The sequence below is a fragment of the Monocercomonoides exilis genome (assembly GCF_001643675.1).
Source record: "Monocercomonoides exilis strain PA203 chromosome Unknown scaffold11-1913109, whole genome shotgun sequence".
Taxonomy (NCBI): Eukaryota; Preaxostyla; order Oxymonadida; family Polymastigidae; genus Monocercomonoides; species Monocercomonoides exilis.
This window is the reverse complement of record NW_027150556.1, coordinates 1,547,384-1,571,070: the sequence shown is the minus strand read 5'-3', so window position 1 is coordinate 1,571,070 and position 23,687 is coordinate 1,547,384. Positions and strand designations below refer to the sequence as shown.

At 39.5% G+C, this 23,687-nt stretch overlaps 3 protein-coding genes across 3 annotated transcripts in view; 2 read left to right on the top strand and 1 right to left on the bottom strand.

Moving 5' to 3' along the window:
• Positions 1-12,786, top strand: part of MONOS_274 (putative HECT-domain-containing protein) — a gene marked incomplete at its 5' end in the record, with an annotated part of 45,546 nt that extends 32,760 nt beyond the window's left edge. Inside the window, one exon of the mRNA XM_067872683.1 lies at positions 19-12,786. Within this exon, the coding sequence (XP_067731728.1) occupies positions 19-12,539 (12,521 nt within the window). The 3' untranslated portion in view covers positions 12,540-12,786. The remainder of the gene's footprint in view (positions 1-18) is intronic.
• Positions 12,787-12,970: 184 nt separating this feature from the next.
• On the bottom strand, positions 12,971-15,306 carry MONOS_275 (uncharacterized protein; the record flags this gene model as incomplete). Its single annotated transcript, XM_067872695.1, has 1 exon — positions 12,971-15,306. The coding sequence occupies one exon, from the start codon at positions 15,304-15,306 to the stop codon at positions 13,165-13,167; it is 2,142 nt and encodes a 713-aa protein (XP_067731727.1). The 3' UTR covers positions 12,971-13,164.
• A 2,834-nt stretch (positions 15,307-18,140) lies between these two features.
• On the top strand, positions 18,141-23,675 carry MONOS_276 (putative Multidrug Resistance Associated Protein (MRP)). Its single transcript, XM_067872706.1, has one exon. It carries the CDS (start codon positions 18,182-18,184, stop codon positions 23,084-23,086), a length of 4,905 nt encoding a protein of 1,634 aa, XP_067731726.1. The 5' UTR covers positions 18,141-18,181; the 3' UTR covers positions 23,087-23,675.
• The last annotated feature ends 12 nt before the right edge of the window (positions 23,676-23,687 follow it).

Sequence of the window (23,687 nt, the reverse complement as noted above, 5' to 3'; positions counted from 1 at the left end):
TGCCTTTAATGGCTGCAGCTATGGCAGCAAAAAGAACTGATATTCTGAATCTTCTAATTGACATTGAAAGTTCGAGAAATGATTCCAATGAAATTAAACGGAATAAGTATTATCATACAGACTTTTTGAAGATGAGAAGCATTTTGTCGGATTCAACTGGAAGCTCAATATATGTTTCTCCTCATTTGCGTCCACTCCTTACCACTATGATACAGTTTACTGGTCGTTTGGATCCGAAAGAAATCCGCAGAAATCCAACTTTGTTTGATTATTTTATGCATATGAAGGATATTCCAATGGTCGAATTTATATCTCCTCAAATCAAGCACATGATTGTCAATATTTGCACAGTGGTGGGCTCAACAATTGGCCAAGCACCTGCGTCTGCAATGCTTATTGACAGTTCTCCTATTCCTTTTGCACTTAGCAGAGCTGGTTTTATTTCAGATGTTGATTTAATGCTGAAAGATCCAAACGGACTCATGAACGAGACAAATGGAAAAAAATGTAAAGGAAATGAAGGAAAAGAAAGTGCAGGAGAGAACTCTTCAAAGCCATCAACGAAAAATGAAAAAGCTCAAGATACTTCTTCTAAAGGCGAAACAGATAAAAGCTCACAATTTTTGACTCAGTTGCCATTGGCTAAACGACAACACCAATTCGTTCGAATGCTTCCATCGTCGACTCTCATCAGAATGTTTGAAACAGCACTTTCACCTCAAGATACGCTGGTTACAAGACCTTTGGCACCGTTTGCGTATCTGCCATGTGTTTATTATGTTGCTCATCAAACTTATGATTCTTCTTCCTCCTCTTCCTCCTTGTTGCTCAGTCAAAAAGAAAGCTCAAAGTTGTCTTCATTAGATCGTTCACAGCTTCAATTGAAGTATCCTTTGGTTCATCGTCTGCATACTGTGTCATTACTCCCGAAAGAAATTTCGCTGTTTTCGTTCGCTCCTGTTGAAAGCATTTTATCATCAACTCTGCATACACTTCTTTCAATTATTTCATCTCCTCCAAAGATTTTTAATTTCACTGTATCAAAGCAGATCAATCAACTTCCATCTGATTCTTCTTCTGCTTCAAGTCACATGCCCACGCAAGGAAGTCCAGCCCAACAAAGAACATTTGGCATTCCTGCAACCATTTCATCTCGTTTCTCAATGTTTGAAGTTGCTCGCTTGCTCGGCCCATTCTGCGCGAACGATTATTTCTTCTTCACTGTTTTGAAATACATTCTGAATGTTATCCAAACGCACACTACCCTCATCCTCAATTCTTCTGCTCCTGTTGCACACCATCTCAAATGGGGCCCGGTTCTTCTGTCGGCAATGGTTTCTGGAATAAGAACGCTGGGCAGTGTGAAGGATCAAAGGGAGATGTTTGTCAAAATGGGAATTGAAGAATTTTCATATCCTGGCTACAGCGACGACATGCTCGACAGTGCTTCGTATAAGACACTTTCTCCGTTGGTGTCTCTTCCTTTCCCGTTGCTTTCTTCATCGCCAATTGAGCTGGCAAAAGCATCAAAGAATGCAAATTTGACAGAAACAATGCCACTTTATGTGCCAAAGAGATATGAGGCATTGGCAAAGACTGAGTTACTCAAAAGTTTGAGCGATGCCAAAAAGAAGATGGATAAAGAAAAAGAGAGAGAAAAGCCGCGAGTTCAGGAAAGTGGGCAGAAGCAGCGTAAATTTAGTCCATTAGAAATTTATTTTATGCCATTAAATTCATTTCAGGAGCATATATCATCAATTTCTCAAGAGTTTGAACGCCGACGTCGAATGCATGTCAATCGATTGCGATCAAGACGCCCACGGGATATTCCAGCCCGGAGGCTTATGAATGATCCATCAATGGCTGAAAGTCAAAGAGCAGATTATTATCTGTTTGGTTCATTAGGTTATCTTCCTTCGCTTCATGAATTAAATTCTCAATTGCCACGAGTCGGCGGATCAGCTTCAAGAAGTCATCTGCCCCTTCCAACTATCAACGAGGATAATTCTATTTCAAATGCTTCACGCAACAGCACAGCAAACACGATGTCACCTGCACTTGCGAATTCGTCTCACATTAATGTCGCATCATCTTCTCAAACTGCTTCTGCTTCGATGCAAATGGCTACAGCTTCTTCGCATAACCCTTCGAGATCACCAGCACCTGCATCTTCATCTTTGCTGTTTTCTCCTTCATCATCTCCAATATCACCAGCACAGACGTCGTTTTCTAACCCCAACAGGATGTTTGCAAATGCCACTCCTGTGTCGAATAGGACAAGGACTCGAAGGTCCACACCGTATTCTGGTGAACACAGAAGAACGGTGACATTTTCTTCTGAACTTTCATTTATCGATGCTGGATCTCCTTCTCGTCAAATTGGTACAGCACAACCTGCTCATGCATCACCTTTGCGGCAATCGGCTGAGACGAATAGAGAGTTGCCTATTCCTCTCAGCGCAGCCTCTTACAACACTCCAAATGCAAACATTTCTAGTTCATCATTGAATCAGCTGTCGGGTTCTTCTCCATTAGCAACATTATCCGCACATTCTCCTTCTTCCTCAGAAAGAAGAACCATTGGCAATCATATCTCGACTTTTGACCCAATCACTGCATTGGCATCTCCAGTTGATGCTGATCACGCACGATTTGATGCTGTGCATCCCCAACTGCTCCATCCTCCACACACAAGTCAGCAACAATTGCTGACCGAATCGTATGCCACTCCTCAGGTTCCTCGCTCGCATTCCTCTGGATTTTCCATAGTCAATCCACTTCTTAATCCAGCAAAGCTGTCTCATTCACATTCTTCGCCAAATCGTTCTCATGCTAAGCATTCTCCACTTGGAACTCATTCATCACTGAATAACACGGACATTCATTCAAGTGACAGTGTGGAGACGGATGAAACACTTCTTGTGAAGAGAAAGTTATCAGAGATCAAAGGAGATAAGGTTGAAGTGCTCAGGCGCATGCACTCCCTAATAAGAGTCCTATCAGATTGTATCACTCAGCTGCAAACACGATCATTTTTGAAAATCTCTCAACGGACGATTCAAACTCAGTCTTCGGAGCATGCCCAAGATTTCTTTTTGCAGATGAACAGTTCCAATAGCACGCAGACAGAAGGTTCAAAATCAAATTCAATTATTTCATTATTAAAACGCAAAATACTTTTATTAATACCAACTATGGAACAACTTGAAAGAAAGTATATAAATTTGGTGATTGAGGAAAGCAAGCAAAAACAGAATTCTTTGCAATACGATGAAAGGCCAATTCAGAACATTTGGAGGAAATCTTGGAAGCTTCCTTCACTTCCATATTCCACAGACGTAACAAGATTCTTGCCGAAGCCATTCTTGTTGTCCACATCAACATTAAACGAGTTGGAAAGCAGCAATAATGAGATTTATTCGCGTGCAAAAGATAACACAGTGAACACAGTTATTAAAGTTGCTGATGAAAACAATAAAAAGGCAAATGAGCGGAATTCAGGGCAACTCAACAATGATGAGCCATCGAGAGAAGCAGACCCTGATTCTTTTTCAGTTCCCACTCTGACACCTTCGAGGACTCTTGTTGTTCCATCCACAGATGATCAAACAGATGCCCTTGCAACGCAAAACGCTGCTTTAAGAACAGGGACATTGACAGCTTCTAATAATTTGCTGAGTAGAACAACACAACGAAGCTTTACTACTCAGAGCTGGGTCTTTAATGATTATCTCAATGAAGGAGATGATGCTCAAATTGATGGGAGGAGAAGAACAAGCGAAGAGCAACTCAGTTCAATCAGAGTGAGATCAATGAACACTGGAGGCAATCAAGATGAGCACATGCCACCCGCTCTTTCATCTGGCGAGCAGTCTTCTGACAACAGCACAATACAACAAAATGTACAAGCTACTCCTTTGAACTCTTCATCGATAATTCATTCGCATCCACAAAGTCGCTACGTTGATTCCAATCATCGACAAAACAATTCGCCTGCAACGGCTCAGTCACAGCACACACTGATGAGAGAGTCAGATGATGACGATGTGCTTTATATGAATCAGTTTGACATTCCAGAAGTTGAACAAGATGGATCATCTCAAAATGTTGTTGAAGCTGCTTCTGTACAGTCCATTTTGCAGGGTGATAATGAGGGGCCAATGAATATTAATGGAAACAGATTGGCTGATGTCAGTGAGACAATTCTTTTTGATACTTCGAGTGCAATTAACAATGTTCATGAGGCTGAAGAGTTATCAGAGACACTTTCTTCAACTACTCAAGACGAAGACAATGAGACTGGTGATGATTCTTTTGCTCAACGTAATTCAATTGAATCTGAAACTGATATTGAAGAAAATCATCAGCATTCAAATGCAGATGCTCCTGAAAGAAATATGCAATTTACTGAATCATATGATGCAAGCGACGCAGAACAGTTTTCGTCGCAATCTGATTCTGTTCAACATGGGTCATCTGCTCAGGATCGGCTTGACTCAGAAATACTCAATTTGCACGAAGCTGGTCTGGGAACAGAAGAAATTAGAGAAAGGCTTAGCCAACAAAGCAGAACAATTGCAAATGAATCAATGCAAGCAGGGGCAGGCTCAAGAGAAGAAGTCTCCAACACATATAGGCAGTTGCTGGATGTATTGGAAGATGTGTCAAATGTCGCGCGTGGTTCAAATAATTATTTGAATGAATATCATTTCCCTGTCTTAAATCCAAGTGATTCTCAATCAATGTTGCAAAATGAAATGCAAACGCTTCAACCTTCAACAGAGCAACAAAGTGTATATCAGTTCAATGAAAGCACAAATCATCATGGCAATCTTGAAATGATTCCTGAAGATTATTATGAACTCTCCAGAGCTGAATCTGAACAAAGTAATGAACAGCATCTGATTATTAATCCAGAAGAAGAACAAACACTCAATGAGTCAGGTCCGATTGTTGAATTTGGCAATGCTCTGCAAAATAACAACCAACAAATGCAAAACAATTCTGCTCTCTTTGGCGAATTCAATGGATCGGTGGAAGCTGATAGATCAGTAAGAACGATTGCATCTAGCTTTGAAAACAATCAATCTGTCTTGTCATCGCTTTCACCGTTGAGTGGAATAATCTCATCGAGTTCGGGTGAGCAAGTTTATTTTAACGAGGATGAAGGATTCGAGATGCAAAATCAGGCGCTTAATAGTTCTGACACGGACTTGGAAAATGATTTTATATATGGAATAGAAAGCATTGATGATGGACAAGCTGACGCTGAGGAAATTTGGAACTCCTTTGAAAAAGATGGAAATGAAGAAGAAGAGATGCAGTTGAAGAAAGAAGCTCGAATCAAAAAAGTTGTCGATGATAGAATCAAACTTGCATTTAGAGCAAGAATGTGGGAAGGAGATAATTGGATTCAGAATCCGCAATATCTGGAAGAAATGAATTCTCAGACATTGGCCAGCTCAGTTGGAAACAGTTTCTCTTCACTTGTTCAAGTGTGTCGCTCTTCAACCGATCGTACGCCAGTTCGCACTCCATTTGAAGTAATGCTGCAGATGAACGACTTGATGAAAAGCGATGTGGATACTTATTGTGCATCAATCACTGCAAATTCGCTTTTGCCATTGAAGCTATTCAACATTAACGGATTCTTTTGGACACTCAAGACACCAAGAACAGACGCACCGAAGGATCCGAGAAAGATCAGAAATCACAGCAAAGGCAGGAAAGGTATTGGAAGCGAAGGAAGCATGCTCAACGAAGATGGAGAAAGCAATGATGACGATAGTGAAAATGATATTGAAGTCGACAGTGAGGTGGAGCATTTGATGGTACCATCTTCGGAATGTGCTTTGGACACAGAGAAGAGGATGGATGAAATGAGCTCTCGGACGCCTTCTTCTTCTTCAGTCGGTCTTTATCCTTCTCTGTTTTCGTCTGATGGTCCTCAAAGGAATCCCACATTTTCTATTCTTGGAGCCTCACCATTATCGTCATCGTTGAGTCAAGCATCTTCGTCTTTGCAAGATAATGCACAATCATCAAGCTATACGAATTCTCCCTCTGTTGCTATTAGATCACTTTCTTCACCAACATCTTCTGCTGCTTCCACCCTTTCGCCTCTTTTCTCTTCACCATCACGAGCAGCAACTCGGCCAAGATTGGACTATCGTACTTCTACCTTCTTCTTTTCATCTGTTAAAACACCATTAATCCAATCAGCGTATTTAAATCAAATGGCAAACGTGCCTTCCTCTGCTTCGTTCACAACATCTCCATTAACTCCAGTTTTAAACAGCTATTCGTATCTTACTCCGTCGACTCCACAAATATCTCCATATAGTCGAATGTCTTTGTTCTACAACCAACAGAGCGACATGTTTGTTCGATCTCAATCGCTTCGCCCACCTTTCAATCCGCTGACCCCGCAAGAAGACAAAGAGCAGCTGATTCGTTTCATCTCGGACGTGCTTGAAGTGGCAGATCAGCAGAAGACTGTCCATTTTCCTCCGTCTTATATATCATCGCAATCGCAGAACATTCCTCCGTTCACTTCCTCAGAAGGCTTTCCTGTATCGATATTTGATCCAACTCTGTACAATCCGTATTTTGCTTATACTTTTGCAAATGATTCTTCAACATCAAGCAGCAGCACATCAACACACTCCGCTCCATCTTTGTCTCTCCTCACTCCCAGAAAAGTGCTCTATTCTGCACCAATGCGCTCTTCTGTCTATCCTCCTCGGTTCGAGAGCGAAATGATGAATTCTTCATCACTTCCGTTCTCAACGTGCATTAGAGAAGAGCAGGCAATAAGATGCAGAGAAAGAGATGGAGAGTCTGCCGCAGACAGAACAAAAACTTTAAAAGTCAATGAAATTGCTTCGGACACCATGAAAATGTATGAAGGGAAGGAATTGATAGGAGGAACTGTATACGAAGTGATGAAGTCTTGGCTGAGAAAAGGAGGACTTTCGATAGCGTTGTATGCGAGTGAGAACTTGTTTGGTGGAATGGTCTCGTCAGATTATTTGCTTGCTCCGTTGGAAAATGAAGCGATCAAACAGAAGAAGGGGCAGAAAATAGCAGAAGTGAAAGAACTTTTCGTTCAGAAATCAGAAGATGCAGATTCCGAAGTGTTGGACGAGCCATCCAGAAAGCGAATGAAAAATAAAGGATCAGCCACATCTGATCAAGAAAAAGGTAAAGAAACGGTAAATGCTGAACAGAAAATACAATCATCGCCAAATACCAAAAAATCAACGGAGCAGAATGATGAAAAGAAAGAAAGCAAAAATGAAGAAACTTCAAAGACAAATGTTAGCTCGACTTCAAAAGCCCTTCCTCCACTGTCTTCAACTGTTATCCATCCTCTTATCTCCTCTTCGCTGTTCATTCCGGAACTTATCTCTCTGGCTGTTGTGCTGACAAATGAACGGACATTCCATTTGCTGAGAAAGAAGGATGAGGTTTATCAGAGCAAAGGAGGGAGGTTGGGCTATGTGTTCAGGAGCCAGAGGCAAATGAATGAGCAGAAATCAAAGGAAAAAGGAGAGAAATCTACAGAAATGGACAGTACGGAAAGCCAAAAGCCTGATATTTCAAGTTATCCATCTTCAATAATAGTTGCTTCAGAAGCAGAAATAATCGAACAAGCGAGAGAAATGGTTCTGCAAAGCCAAAAAGAAGCAAATAATTCAAATTCAGTAATATTTGAGAATAAGTCAAGCAACAGTTCATCTGAATCTCCAAAAGTTTCCGAAGCTGATAATTCCTCTTCAAATGAAGCAATGCAAACAGAACCCAAATCAGGTGTTGCGCAGTCAACAAATTCTGCTTCTGCTACAAGTGAAGTCTTGTCACCACATAATTCCAGTACTAACAATGCAGTTTTGCTTGCAAAGCCTAATCATCCTGCACTTGTTCGTCGTTCTCTGCCAACCGTCTCCCCGTCTTTTGAGCCAATTTTACGCCAATTCGAGCAAATTATTCCACTTTCTGCCTGGAACGATTTGGAACATGAGCGAGATGTCATATTATCACTCTTCATGAGGCAGTGCTATTGCATAATTCAGCCACTGATGCCTCTTATAAATGGAATGTTGTCGTCTTTGTCATTGCTTATTCCAGACCCACATGTTACAACAGGAAAAGGACTGTTCAAAAAGAAGAAAATACATCATCGTCAAATGGGAAATCCAGTCATTCAAAGCGATTCTGATGCAGCTCATCCGGTTGCCAGTGAAATACGAATGGATGTGGATGGAAATGCACCAGCAGAAAACTTGAACAATGGAAATAGCAATGAAAACAACAGCTCTGCTCATGATAGCGATGACAGCGATAATAGCGACGACAGTGATGACGAAGATAGCATGATGGAAATCGTTAACAGTGGAATTACTAATGGAATACGCAGGCCGCTGCATCGTCAAAGAGAGCTGCATTCAACACTTGGAAATGCATATGGAGAGCGTTTGAATCGCCCTCGCCATAGCTTTGGCTTGGGAATGGGATCAGTCGGCCATTCCGATCCTTATCTGCAAGAAATGGGAGCATCGTGGCTGCAATTGAACGATTCAGTCAGAAATTTCGGCTCCCCGTTTGCGAGCAGAAGAAGATTAGGGGAGCCTCATTTCGGTTCTTTAGGAGATTCGAGAAGCGGACAATATCGCAGAGAAAGCGAAGATGTTGATGTGATGGAGTTGATTGAAGATGTGATGGATGAACTGAATCATGCAGACGAAGAAAGAACCAATCCGAATGAAATGAATCACACAAACGGAAGAAGGCGCAGACATAGCGAGAACAGACGAGCAGAAGATGTTCCAAGAGCAGAATCAACACATTTAGCAAACTCATCATCGTCTTCCGAGCTTTCCTCGACTTCATTGAAATCAGAAACTGTATGGAAACCTTCGATTCTTCCATACTGGAAACATATTGTACGCCACAATGAGAATGAAGCAAACACCAATAATTCATCGAATCAGTCGTCTACTGACAATCACAATAAATCAGAATTTGCACTTAAAAAGCACCAATTGAAAGAACTGTCACACTCGATTGAAGAAATTTATGTTCCATTGCTGACAGCAATGTCAACAAGACGAAATGTAACATCATCGCTCAATTCAAATACTAACAATTCGAATTTTGATCTTCCACAAACGTGGAGTTTGCAAAAGTATTCTTCACCAATGCTTCCTCCTCCAATTGACAGGCAATTCCATTCCTTCATGAAAATGTCATATTCGTTCTCTTCAAATTCCTCTCAAGCAGTAAACTTCTCATTCAACAGATCTGAAGCGAGTCCATTGTCAAATCCGTTTCTTATTTATGGCATTGGAGAAGAAGGACTCTTGCAAATACTTTCGTGTCAGTCTCTTGTCAGAGTTGAGGCAGTTGAGAAGTTGAGGGAGAGGTCATTTGCTAATTACAAGAATTATTTGATCAAAATGGAGAAAAGGAGGCTGATTCATCATGAAGCTCTTCGCCAAAAAGCATTGAAAAAGTCTTCACTTCAGCCGTCAATCACAAATTATTTCAAATCATCGAATGATCCGAACTCTGCTCAGAAAATGGATGTTGAAAGCACAGAAGAAAACATCACATCCAATCAACCGGAGCCTTCATCCGAACAAACACCAAACAGCGGACAGACAGCGTTCAACGGGACGGCAGATTCGAACGGCTCAAATCAGATAACTCCTGTGTCTGAGATCAACAACAGTGAAAGTGTGCGCTTGTCTCTTCTGACTCCACACGTCATCAGGCTGAGAACGGTTGTGCCAGCTGCTCCTCGTCGAATGAGGATTCGCCCTGAACAGTCATCATCAGCAGCAACACAACAGCAACAGGATAATACAAGGCTTCTCGAAACACCAGAACACCAATCGCCTATCAGATTGTCACCTACTGACACCATTGTCCTTGGTACGGATGCTTCGCTTCCTCAAATTGATGTTCAATTGCCTACTGACGCTTCTTCTGAACAAGATGCTTCAAATTCATCAACTTCTTCTTCTTCTTCGTCATCTTCTTCTTCCCATTGTTCTTCGAGTTCTCAAACATCTTCGACAGAAAATCCGTCGCAACCAGCTGCGGAAGTGTTTGCAGAGCCAAGCATCTTCACAGCTTCATCTTCAACTCCAATGGATCAAACAAGAAATGCCTCTATTCCGTCTAACCAGATACAGGCACAACTCCGGCCTTACACATCTCTTGAGACGCCAAGCGGAGATCAGGTGTTTTCATCCAACATAACATTCACTCCAATGCTATCAACACCGAATGTCGTCCCATCCAGACCGAATCTACTTTCACATTTAGCACATTCATCCACATCCACACTGAACACACCATCTCCTTTGTCAAACTCTTCGTCAACTTCACAATCTGATCTATCGCCTTCTTCTTCTGATGAGCTTTCTTCATTCATTGACATGGTGTCATCTCTTCCTGATCCTACTCTTCCGTTCCCAACTCCTGCTTCATTGCGTCTTCGTGAAGCTGCTTTCTCAGCTTTCATCCGGTCGTACTTCCCGATGCTTGCTCCTTCTATTCATCTCTTGCTTAATGTCTCTCATATCTCGTCTCAATTCCCTGAGCCTGTACCAACGATGGTTGCATCAATCAAAGAGAAATACGGGAGCCTTGCCACAAGTCTGACTGGCGACGATTTGTGGTCAGCTGAAGCACAACAGGAAAAGAAAGACACAGTCGAAGCAACCAGAGAAAAAGAGATTTCAAGTATCAAACCACTTTCTATAAATGAGCATTCAAATAATCTTCAAAAGGAAAATAAATTTGCTACATCCTCAGCATTATCAACTCCTTCTGTTGGAAATGCAGCATCAAAGGTGTTGGCTTCTTCATTTTCTCCTCTTTTCCCCGCTCAACGTGTTAGTCTCTCTGCAAAAGCGCAGAATGCATCTTACTCACTTCATTCATCAAATCTTGGAAATGCCTCTTTAAGTCCATCTGATCGTGCTGTCAAATCTTCAAGAAAATCATTAAGTTATTCTTCTCCGCTCATTCGTGTTCCTTCTTCGATTGATCTTTCTCTATCTTTTCCTTTGTTCTCTCTTAGGTCATTGCCAATTGCTTCTTCGGAACTACCAGAAGCACAAACGAACAAATCAGCAATGGCATCGACTTCCTCTCCTGCATCTTCTCTATTGGCATGCAACTCTTTCTTTGCCCGTTCTCCAACCTCAACTTCTATTTTGAGTGCCTCATCCACACAATCAACAGAACTGCATCCTATTCACATATTCGGCGCTCAGCACAAGTTGCTTGTAAATTATCTTCTTTTGTCCAACCTTCAGATGATCAATCCGCGTTCGCTGTTTGCTCCTCTCCTCAGAGTTCCGTTTTGCATCACTTTCAGTTTGAAACGCTTAATCTTCCGTTCTCTTCTGCGCAGACACATTAACTCGATAAATCCTTCGAATAAGCGCCAGCCTCTGAGAGTCAGACGTAGTTCTTGCTTTGAAGATGCCTTTAACATGCTGTCGCACATGTCCCCACGAGAAATGTATCAGCCTCTGAAGATATCATTCAAAGGCGAAGAAGGAGAGGACGCAGGCGGTGTTTTGCGGGAGTTTTACGTTGTGCTTTCTCAACAGCTCTTCAACCCTGATTATGCTTTGTTCAAGCCTTGTGTCAACCAAGCAACGTTTCAGCCAGATCCTCATTCAAGCGTAAATGGACCCAGCCACCTCGATTACTTCTTCTTTGCAGGCAGAATGGTTGCAAAAGCAATATGTGATGAGCAACTGCTCGATGCTCATTTCACTCGCTCGTTTTATAAGCACATTCTTGGAATATCTGTTGTATTTAACGATCTTGAAGGTGTCGATCCAGAGCTCTTCAGATCCATGAAATGGGTTCTGGACCATCCAAACATCGAAGAAGAAGAGCTGACCTTTGAGACGACACTTGATGACTTCGGAACAGCAAAGACATTGGAACTGAAGCCAAACGGAAAGAATATTACTGTTACAAACGAGAACAGATACGAATATGTCAGACTCATAACAGAATCGAGAATTACCCGCGACATCAAGCAGCAGATAGATGCCTTTGTTTCTGGATTTTACGATTTGATACCAATTCAATTTGTCACACTGTTTGATGTAAACGAACTGGAATTGCTGATTAGCGGACTTCCACAGATAGATATCGACGATATGATGCGGCATACAAATTACTCGAATGGATATTCTGCAAATGACAAAGTTATCAAATGGTTCTGGAAAGTGGTGCGCGAATTCACTCAAGAACAAAAAGCAAGGCTTGTGCAGTTTATCACAGGAACATCGAAAGTACCGCTGGGTGGCTTTGGAAATCTTGTGGGAATCCATGGCCCTCAACGCATAGACATCACACGTGTTCACTTTGACAACCAACGTCTGCCAACTGCTCACACGTGCTTCAACCAGTTGGAGTTGCCACCTTATTCGAGCTTTGAAATTCTTAAAGAGAGGCTTTTGCTTGCTGTGAGTGAAGGGTCTGAGGGATTTGGCTTTATTTAAAATGGATTTCGTTATCAATTGTTAGAAAGAATTTTTTTATTTTTGTTTTGATTTCTTGTGATTATCTCTTCTTTTTGTGTATTTTGGATTTTTAGATAACAATTGAAAAATTGTATTGAAAATGTATTTAATTTATTTATTTATCTTTTTTTTCGTGGCAAAAGTTCAATCTTGTTTTTATTGTTTCGTTTTTTGTTCCGTTCAATCATTATTCTTATTTTAAAAAAAAAAATAAAAAAAATAATTCAAATAATTATTTTTTTTTGAAACAGAAAATAGAGATTTTGTGTTGTTGAGAAAATGACTGCATAGGATAATGGAAAAGAGACAAACTCAAAAAGAAAGTGAAAATGTTCTTGTTTGAAAAGAGAAATTAATACGAAAAAAACTCGACCTTTCTAATTTTTACAAGTACTTTGATTATCACAAAATTTTCTAATAATTGATATAATCGCTTGTTTCGATTTTTGATCATTCTAAAAATTAAAACAGTTAAGATAAAAATACCATCCCTTCTCTAACTTCAAAAAAAAGTGTGTGAAAGAGAGAAAACAAGAAATATTTACTCAATCTTCAAGAGAATATGATAATATCTGCAAATATAGCGAAATATTCGAGAAGTCCTTTATGATGGTAAGTTCAACTGCGATTCCTTTGTTCTAATATTCTCATCCTGCTCAAAAGATGTAAATTGTTTCAGTACTTTTTGCTCTTTGCCTTGTAATGAATTATTCGCTTTCAAATGGATTTTCAGATTTTTCACTGGAATAGTTGGAGGAGAGATAGAAACTGTAGGCGAAGATGCATGCAAAGGAGAAGAGGACAATGAAGGAGTGCGTTGTGGATGTGAAAGAGGAGAAGGAGAGATTGGCAAGTTCATTTGAGAGAAAGGAGAAGGATTGAACGAAGCTGACGTGTGAGTGTGAGGCGAATGATAAGAAGATGCTGAATCAGTTGTTGTGTTGGAATGGAATGAAGACGAAGAGGTGAATGATGAATTTCGAGGTGGAGAAGTCAAATGAGAAGAGGAAGAGGAAGATGCAGATGCAGAAGAAGGAGACGTGGAAGAGAAAGAAGCAGGATTTGACGAAGAAAGCAGAGCTGAAGAATTGCCTGAGACCAAAAGTGGATTGGCTCCAAAAAACGAAGGCTTTGTAGAAACAGCTGACTGCTGATTGTATGAAAGTGCAGGAGCAGCACGCTGAACAGGATAAGGAGAACGATGAAGTGCTTGAAAGGCAGACAAAGAGTTAAATGAGGAATATTTTGGTGCTGTTGGCATCGAAGATCCAAGCAAACTAGGAGCTGTTGATGATGATGGTGCAAATGAAGTTGAATTTGATGCTTGTTGTGATGCAGATTGAGCCCGAAATGAAGCAGAAGAGGTGTTACTTGAGAAAGGCAAAGGAATATTAGAATGTGTGGAAAAGCCAAAATCTTCACGTGTGTTTGTTGCGGATGAAGGAAATGATGATGATGATGCAGATGACGATGGCAATGTGCGTGCAGGAATCTGATGACCATGTGTGGATTCATTTGGCTGATTCTCATCAATCAGATCTCCTTTGCCTATTTGGCTTCTCCCTCTTTTTGCCTTTGAGGCAAGCAATTCCACAGAAGAAGGAAGAGAAGTACCCGAAGACGAGGTGAGGGCGAAGGCAGAGGCGAACTCTGGGAAATTGGAAAAAGAAGGAACATTACTTCGATAAGAAGAAGATGATGACGATGCAGAAGCAGGATGATTATTCAATGCATCAGAAGAAAACGAAGAGTGTATTGAATCTGCCCCAGACAGTTGATGCTGTGTGAATTGCTGCTGTGCCTGTGCAGCCAGAGAAGTCATGCTATTGCTCAAAGAATGCGAGTTCAAGGCAGATGGCAGCTTCGATGAGAAGTGAAGAGGATTGAAAGATGCAATCGGCATCAGCAGCTGAGCCTTCTGTGATGCCATCGAAGGATATTTCTGCTGTATCGATAATTCCTGTTTTGAGCGCTGTGTTAATTCTTGCTTCTGCTTGGGCTTTTCTTTGCTTTTTTCGGAAGATCTTCGAATTTCCTGTGAATCGGTGCTGCTCATTGACATGAATGGATCGCTTTCTGCATCTCTTGAGTCTTCTTCAGCTTCTGCTTCCTTTTCGTCGTCTTCTTTTTCTCCTTCTTCTTCTTCTTCTTCTTCTTCATTACCCTCATCATCTCCTTCTTCACCTTTCTCTGCTTTTCTGCTTCTTCTGTGTGCCTCTTTGTATTCCTCATCGCTGACTGTCTCTTCCTCTGCTGTCTGCTCCGACTCCTCAGAAGCTGCCTCATTTCTCATCCGCATTCGCTCCGCTGCTCTTCTCCGCTTCTTCCGCGAGCTGAACCAACTTCTCCTTCGGCTTCTTCGTTTTGGCTTTCTCACACTTCGACTGATAGGCTGATGACTGGTTTCATTGGGACTTCTGCTCTGCCCACGCAAGCGAGACTGAGACGTTCGCTTCTTTTCGATTGCTCTGCCTTCGCTGTTTTCGGGAGATTCAACAGATTTTGGTGAAAGTGTTGAAAGCCTGTTCAAGTCATCTTCGTCTCCCTTCCTGAATTCAGCTGAAGTTGTGCCTGTTTCATTTGTCCATAAACTTTGATCAAAAGCCCCGTGATTGAACGAAGAATACGATAAACTTTTGGAATTTTGGATGCTCTCTTTTCTTATCCTTTCATTATTCCACCACGAAAAACAGTCACTCGAAAAGCGGATGTTTTCATCCAGCTGGTCGTTCATTAGCTTTGGCATTCCAAAAAATGAAGGACAAATCAAATGGCTGAAATAAGCAGCATTTACAGTTTGTTGATAGGGCCTTTGCCAAACTTGATCAACAGTCTTGTGTTCTTGAACTTGAGCAAATGGTATTTTTGGTGAGGAACTTGAGGCGTGAGAAGAAAGAGGATGCGAAAAACGAGAAGAATGTGGTGGCGATAATTTTGGTGTTGTTAAATGTTGCTGCTCTTGCTCTTTTAATTGTACAATAATTATACTTCTTACGATTCGAAGTAGTTTGTTCTCTTTCTGTTTGTTTGAAGAAAATGAAAAATTATATTGATAAGTTGAATGGCACGCAAATTTGGCACGTTTATCTGCTGATGAAATATTGTCTTGTTGAATTTCAACTGATTCTATTCCATTCAAGACTCCTTTATCTGTTTGAGCAGATGAATCAAATGAAATGGTTTCGTTCTTTGTGTTTTTTTTGTCATCCTTTTTTTTCATTACGGAAATGTCAGAAAGTTCTTTTCTTTTATTCTCAGTTTTTGTGTTATCTTTCGTAAATCGATATAGCATCTCTTTGTATATGTGAATATCTACTCCTTTTTTGAGTAATTGGAATATTTCCCTCCAAACTTTTGTCTCACTTGCTTTTGTATCTTTGAAAGCATTTGCTTTGCTCGAAATTGCTGTGTTTAATTTAGTATTTTCATGTTCGTTGAAAGATGAGGTATTGAGAACTGAAAAATATCCTTCTTTGCAATTTTCGATTTTTGAGCCCATTAAAGCAAATTGAGAGAAAAGCGAAAGAGAAGATGTTGTGAATTTCAGAATGTCCGCTTTGAATTCAAAAGGATAAAGAAACTTCTTTCTTGCATGCACAAGATCCACTTTCGTGTTTGAGTCTGTCAGAGTTGGAAATGAAAGAAATGAAGATAAAGCATCTTCAGATCTGAGAAAAGCATAGTTTCTTCTCTGCGAAAAGAGTTCGTTATCGCTGCCAACTTTTTTTATCGATTGGTTCAATCTTTTTGACTTAATTTTATGCTCAGAATGCTGCTTTTTTCTTGGTATTTGATTATGAAGCAGAGTTAATGAATTGTCCTTCGGCGAAGGTGATTCGAGTTGTCCTTTATTTTCAAAATTACTTTCTAATAGTGTAGTTGGAACATATGGATTTCCAATCACTTTACTTGACGATGTAGGTGCAAGAACAAAATCACTTAAATCAAATTCTCTTGGTTTCGATTCAACAACCAATGTGTGTGATGAGCTCCTCAAACTAAATTAAAAATCAAGTTAAATGTGAAGCATGATAAATTTTCGCAGACTTACGAGTACCTATCCCATATGAAGCAGTTTTATCTTCATCATTCTTTGAAATAGACGTTTTGTTTAAAAGTTTCTGTAAATTTATGATACATTTGAACAATATATAAAATGTAGCAGCAAACTTGCATTCAACGCATTATAACTTAATGTTGACTCACATTCTACGAAAGAATAACAATGGTAGATCAAATAGAATGCAAGAATTTTTTTTTTCATGAAACAAATGTTTCTCTTTATTTTTTTTTTCAATCAAATGGTTTTTTGTTGTACAAAATTATTTGAATTTGAACGTTAGAAAAAAAATGATTATCGAATTAAGGAGTATATTTTGTAAATAAAAATATACTAAAAATACATGAGATCATAAATAATTATCCGATTGTAACCATTCAGCACATTGATTCTTTTTGTGATTAATACAGGAAATCTGTAATGAACAAATGTTGTTTGGGTGGAAAAGAGATAATTTGAATGACGTTTTGATTATTTGCATAAGGTTTGTGAATCGAGAAAAATAAGATTTATTTTGTTTATAACGTTATGAGGAAAACATTTCAAGCGACTCTCTTGAACACCCAGATAAATAATAAATCTGGTTACATGATAGGTCATATTCTGACTATCTGAAAACGTTTTTTGCCTATTTTATTTTTTGACAATGAATTCTTTTAGAATTTCTGATTTGGAAACAGAAATTTAATTTTTTTTCAATTTTTTGTTATTTAACATTTATTTTCATATTTATATATATATTTCTAACACTCTTTTATCAGAATTTCTTAATTTCGATTCTGTATTAAACAAAAGTTGAAACTCTTTTATTTTATGGATTTTTTAAGATTCATCTGAATCAGGAGTGTAATTTCTTGTTTTGTGTTTTTATTTTGTTATCATTTGATATCACTAATGTTTTGAAATGATTGTATCTTTTTTTGTGTTGAATAGTTTTTAAATTTTAAAAAGATAGACTAAATTTTTTCATTTTTGTTAAGATCTATTGTTCAACATGAGATTTAAAATGTGGAATATTAAATAAGTTTTTTTCCCCTTTTTAAAATCAAAAAAGTTGATAATCCATGTGCAATAAAAAAGTTTCGTTTCCTTTAAGCCTTTTTTAACAACCGACTTGTTTCTTGCATTTTTTTCGAATATAAAAAATAATAGTTTTTTATTAATTGTCATAATCAAATCAAAAATTTCAACATGCTTAAAAAACTGAAGCATCATCCCAAAGATGCATTTTGATTTATTTAAAGTTTTTGAGAATAAAAAATAAACATATTTTTTTTCGAAAGTTTTGAATGCATTTGCAATAGAACATAATATCCTGAAGATATCAACTGTTGAAAAACAACGACATAATTCGATAAAGCCAGTTTCATAATGATCTATTGTTGATCATCATGTTTTTTCTCACTGAACGTTTTCAGGTGATAAAATGATTGAATAAGAGGGGCTCAGAAGCACTTATTCATAAACACCAAAGTTAGATTGTATAATAAAATATTCTTAATTCCGTTGCAATTGGGCCGGATCGTGTTTTCTTGATATGAATTGTTAACTTTCTTTCCAAATGAAATCAGAAAATGCAATTGAAAGTTATAAATGTCTTGATTGTGAAACTGAAGTTAGAAAAAAGAAAGAAGTTCAAAATCACTCAACTGGCAAATCTTCTCAAAAGAAACATCCAAAGAATTACGAGGAGCGCAGCAATTTCTTAGCAAATATGTTCTTTTTGTTTTTTTATAGATATGGATTTCGGTCAAAGCCTATTGTATCAGAAGATGTGTGCCAAATTGCAGAAGTTCACTCAGCGGAATATATGTTGCCACGTATTAAAAATAAATGGAGCATGCTTCATGCAAAATACATAAGAGAAAGGGCTAAATACGAAAAAGAAAAAGAAATTTGTATGCAAGAAAAAAGGAAATGCAAATTAAAAATGCCATCACAACCGTCAATTGTTCCGATTTTAATATCTCTTGGAGGATGGAGAATCCCTGTATCACAGATACTGATGGTTTTAAGCGCAGCACCGAAATTGGTTTCTCCTTTTCTTTTAAGATGGCTAATGGAAGAGCTATCCAAAAAGGGAATCAACGATGCTCTTGGAATAGAAACACCGTTTCCAGTTGGAATTGTAATTGGTCTCATTTTAATACCAATTTTTACGGGAATATGCGAATCAAATGGTTACAGATTAGCCATTAACGTTGCAGGACAAATGCGAACTGGAGTCAGCTCAATGATTTATGATAAAACTCTTCATTTGAATATTGCTGCTCAAACCAAAGTTGATATTGGGAAACTTGTAACTTTGATCTCAACTGACACCCAGAATCTTTCTGAATCAACAATCAGCCTGTTAATAGTTATTCAATATCCTATTATGCTGATTGGTGCATTTGTTCTATTGATTATTGAAGTGAAATACTACTCTTTAATAGCATTGGTTATGGTAATACTGGTATTTCCTTTGCAATCCGCAATATCTGCACAGATGTACAAGGGCTTCAACAGATATTTTGAAACAAACGAAAAAAGGCTAAAGTCCACAAATGAAATGCTTCAGGGGATTCGAATGATAAAACTGAGTGGGTTGGAGTCAGTGTTTCTTGATCGTATAAAACGAGTCAGATCTGTCCAGTTGAATCACGTGTCTCGCATTGTGTTTTCTCTGCAAATGACATATTCGGTCATGTCTGCATTTCCGATGTTTCTGCAGGTGGTGGTGATGACGGCGTTTTTGAAAGGGGTAAAGATCGCCGATGGAGATGTGATGAATTACTTCTATCCGATCGGAAGTATCTTGGGCATCTTTACGAATGCAGCTACGTCGTTTCCAATGATGATGCAGTATGTCTTTCTGCTGTTCCTATCGTCTCGGCGAGTGAGCGAGTTTTTGATGCTGGAGGAGCATAAAGACAATGTGAACGAAGAAACAGGGGGAGAAGATAAAGGGAAAGGAGAGAAAGGAGAAAGAAGTGTAATTGATAGTAATGAAGAAGATTCAGAATATTCAGTGATTATTGAGAATGGAACGTTCAAATGGGCTGAGCCACCTGCAATTCCGCTAATGAATGAAGAGAAGCAGTATTTGGAGAAGGAAGCCAAGAAGAGAGAGAAAGAGGAGAAAGAGGAAATGAAAAGAAAAGAGAAAGAATTGAAAAAGCAACAAAAGAAAGGTAAAGGAAGTGAACCTAAGGCAAGTAAAATGAATGAAGAAAAAGCAGAATCTGTAATTGCAATGAAAAATGAACAACAAATGTCGTCAACAACTGCATCAACATCTTCTTCTCAATCTTCATCCTCTTCTTCTTCAGAAGCGTTATCAGAAGAAGCAAATACAGAAACAGCACTGAAATCGAGCAATACTCTGAGCGACATTGAGCTGAAAGTGAAGAAAGGGGAGCTTTTAATGGTGGTTGGGGCTGTGGGGAGTGGGAAGTCTTCACTTCTGGCAGCGATCAGCGGAGACATTGAAAAAGGAGGAAATGATGTGGAAGTGAGGAATAACGAGAAGAATGATAATGAAAAAGGAAATGAGACAATGAAAAAGGAAGCCAAAGTGAAAGTGAAGGGGAAATTGTCGGTGTTTTCACAAATTCCGTGGATATTCAGCGGGACATGCAAAGAAAACATTCTGTTTGACAATGAAATGATCGATGATCGATATAATGAGTGCGTGTCTGTGTGCTGTCTGGATCCGGATTTTGCTGTATTTGGTGCAGGCGATGAAACAGCGATTGGAGAAAAGGGGATTAACATGAGCGGAGGACAGAAGGCGAGGCTGCAGTTGGCGCGGTGTGTGTATAGCGATGCCGATGTCGTGTTGTTGGATGACCCGCTGTCAGCTGTGGATGCAAATGTTGGGAAGAAGTTGTTTGAAGATTGTATCGTGGGGCTGCTAAAGGAGAAGAGAAAAGCGACAGTCATTCTGGCAACGAACCAGGTGCAGTATGCAGACAAGGTAGATAATGTGGTTGTGATGGAAGGGGGAAGGATTTTGGCAAGGGGAACGAAGAAGGAGTTGGAGGATATTGGTATTGATTTGATGAAGCTGGAAAGTGAATGGAGAAAGAAAACAGAGAACGAAAAAAATAAAGAATCAGAAAAAGATGAAGAAATGGAAAACATAAAAGATAATGAAAAGATGAAATCGGAGGAAATGGAGAGAAACGAACAGCAAACAGAAAATACGACGGAAGGAAGAGAAGAAGAGGCAAATAATTCAGAAAAAATGGAAGCTATTTGCGAGGAGATGAAGTCGTCTGTTCAGACAGTTGAAAATAGTTTGATTGTTGCTGAAAGCAAAGCAGATTCTTCAGCAATGTCATCTTCATCCTCGGCTTCTTTTTCTTCTGAGTGTCAGCCCGCATCTGATAATGAATCTTCATTGCCCGTTGATGACGCTGAAACAGAAGAAGGAGCAACAGAAGAACCGAAAGCTGAGTCTTCAGAAGCTCAGAATGCAGCGTCGCAGATGATGACAGAAGAAGAGCAAATGTTAACGAGTGTGCCTTTTAGAATCTATCTTGACTATCTTTTGAACATGGCGCCTGTTCCATTGATCATTTGCTATCTGTTGCTTCTGGTTGTATGTGAAGCAGTCAACACATTGAACTATTACTGGATGAACGTCATCAGCTCAACTTACATTTACCCTTCACTGGGGTTGGATTGGAAGCTGGGCATAATGGCGTTTATTGCAACTGCCTTCGTTCTGTTTGCCGTGCTTCGTGCTTGGACATTCACGCGGTTTGTGAAGCGGGCAAACAATAAGATCCATGATGAATTGGCAACGCATGTCGCTGGTTGTCCTCCAGTGTTCTTCGATACGACACCAATTGGAAGGATCTTGAACAGGTTTAGCACAGACATCACAAAGACAGATTCAGATCTCCCTTCAACATTCACATATCTTCTCCAGATGTGGTTGGGTGTTGTCGGTACTGCCATTGTTGGAGGCATTGACTGGCCTTATTTCCTGGCTTTCGTGGCTGTTATACTCGTCCTGCTGCACGTGATTCTGCTGACTTATCCACGCACCTCACGAAACTTAACCCGATTGGAAGGGATCACTCGAAGTCCCGTGATTGCACGTTTCACAGAGACGGCAACGGGATCGGGGCTGTCGACGATCCGAATTGGGAAGAAGGAAGATGTGTGGATGAAGAGATTCCAGGAGGACGTGAATCTTTGGGCATCTGTGTTTATTCTTGTGCGAGAGGGACTGCAGTGGGTGAATCTGCTACTGTCTGGAATAACTTCTCTGTTCACTGTTGGGGTGACATTGTTTGGGTGGTATTTTATGAAAGCGTCAAGCGTTGGGCTTGCTGTGTATGCATCGAATCAGCTGACATGGCAAAGTTCGATGCTTATCACAATGGGAGTGCAAGTTGAGTCGAATATGACAAATCTTGAGAGAGTGAAGTTCTACTCGAAGAAGTTACCTCAAGAGACGAAAAAAGTTGAAGTTGAGCCAGATGCGAATTGGCCTTCAGAAGGACAGATTGAATATGAAAATGTTTCTTTCAGATATCGAAAGGGACTGCCATTGGTGCTGAAGGATGTGTCCTTCAAGATTAAAGGGGGAGAAAAGATTGGAGTGTGTGGACGAACAGGAGCAGGGAAGACGAGCATCATTCAGGCATTGTTTCGTCTGGTGGAACTTGATCAGAGACTGTCCCCGCAATCCATTGACATCAACACCGGGTTGCCTGTGGAAGGAGCGAATGGCTCTCCGAAGGACAATGGAAAATCAAAGAAAAAGAAGCATTCTGCTTCATCATCAAATTCTCTTGAAGAAGGAGCAGCTGTTTCTCCAGATGAAGAGGAGCATAACAGCGGACGGATAATGATTGATGGAGTTGATATTTCAAAAGTGGCTTTGCGACGGCTGAGGAGATCGATGGCAATTATTCCACAAGATCCAACTCTGTTTGAAGGAACAGTTAGATCTAATCTGGACATTGAAGAGAAACACGACGATGAGGAGCTGTGGAAGGTACTGGATCTTGTGGAGATGGGAAACGTGGCGAGACAGATGGAAAGTGGGCTGAATGCGCATGTGGCAGAGGGAGGTGCGAATCTGAGCTGCGGGCAGCGTCAGCTTCTGTGCTTAGCTCGGGCGATTCTGGATGAGTGTAAGATTGTGGTGCTGGATGAGGCGACGGCTAATGTGGATGCGGAGACTGACAGCAAGATCCAGCACACTATCAGAACATCGTTTGCTGGGCAGACAGCAATCATCATAGCTCATCGCCTGAATACGATTGTTGAATGCGACAGGATTCTTGTAATGGACAATGGAAAGGTAAAGGAGATGGACACACCACAGGCTCTGATGAAAGATCAGAATTCATTATTTTCGCAGCTTCTTTCACATTCAGGTGTAATTGAAAAAGGAAAAACAAAGAACAGCGAAGCTCAAAGCAGCGAAGGGGCAATTGGAAAATTAAAGGAACACGAAGATTAGTACCAAATTGGAAAGTAGAGAACAGATGGAAAAGAAATATTGAAGATGAAAGGAAATATTAGAAAATGCTCTTGCGAGAACACAACCAGAAAAAAGAATGAATGAATCTTTAAATAAAGCAAACAAGCTTTTGTTGGAGTTGAGTTGAATTAAACGAATTGTGACAAGTAGATACGGACAGTCAAAATAACAATAAGAAATTTTGACAAAACCGCTAATTCATAAAATGCATCTATTTGTGATGAAGATGATGGGAATGAAAGCTGGATAATTTAACATTTTCTTGCTTTCTTTTCCAACTTTTCATTTCAATAAAAATTTTTATGAAGAAGAAACTTTAATTTTTATTTCATTTTTTGAAATGTTATTTGTGTTTTAACTTGTGGGTAATGTTATGTTTTTCTTTTCATGTGAAACATTATAATGTTTTACGTTTCGTGAACATTTATCATCAACTATATTTATTGTGATTTTTAATATCATCATCAAACTTAAATTTTTGAATATTTTTTTGTCATTGTGAAGGTCTTTATTATTAATGAATATTTCTTTTCGTTCAATTTTTAACTTATTTTTCATAGAAATATAAAATTAATCGGTA

Coding starts and splice junctions, on each gene's coding strand:
- MONOS_276 (XM_067872706.1), top strand. CDS start 18,182: ATGAAATCAGAAAATGCAATTGAAAGTTATAAATGTCTTGATTGTGAA.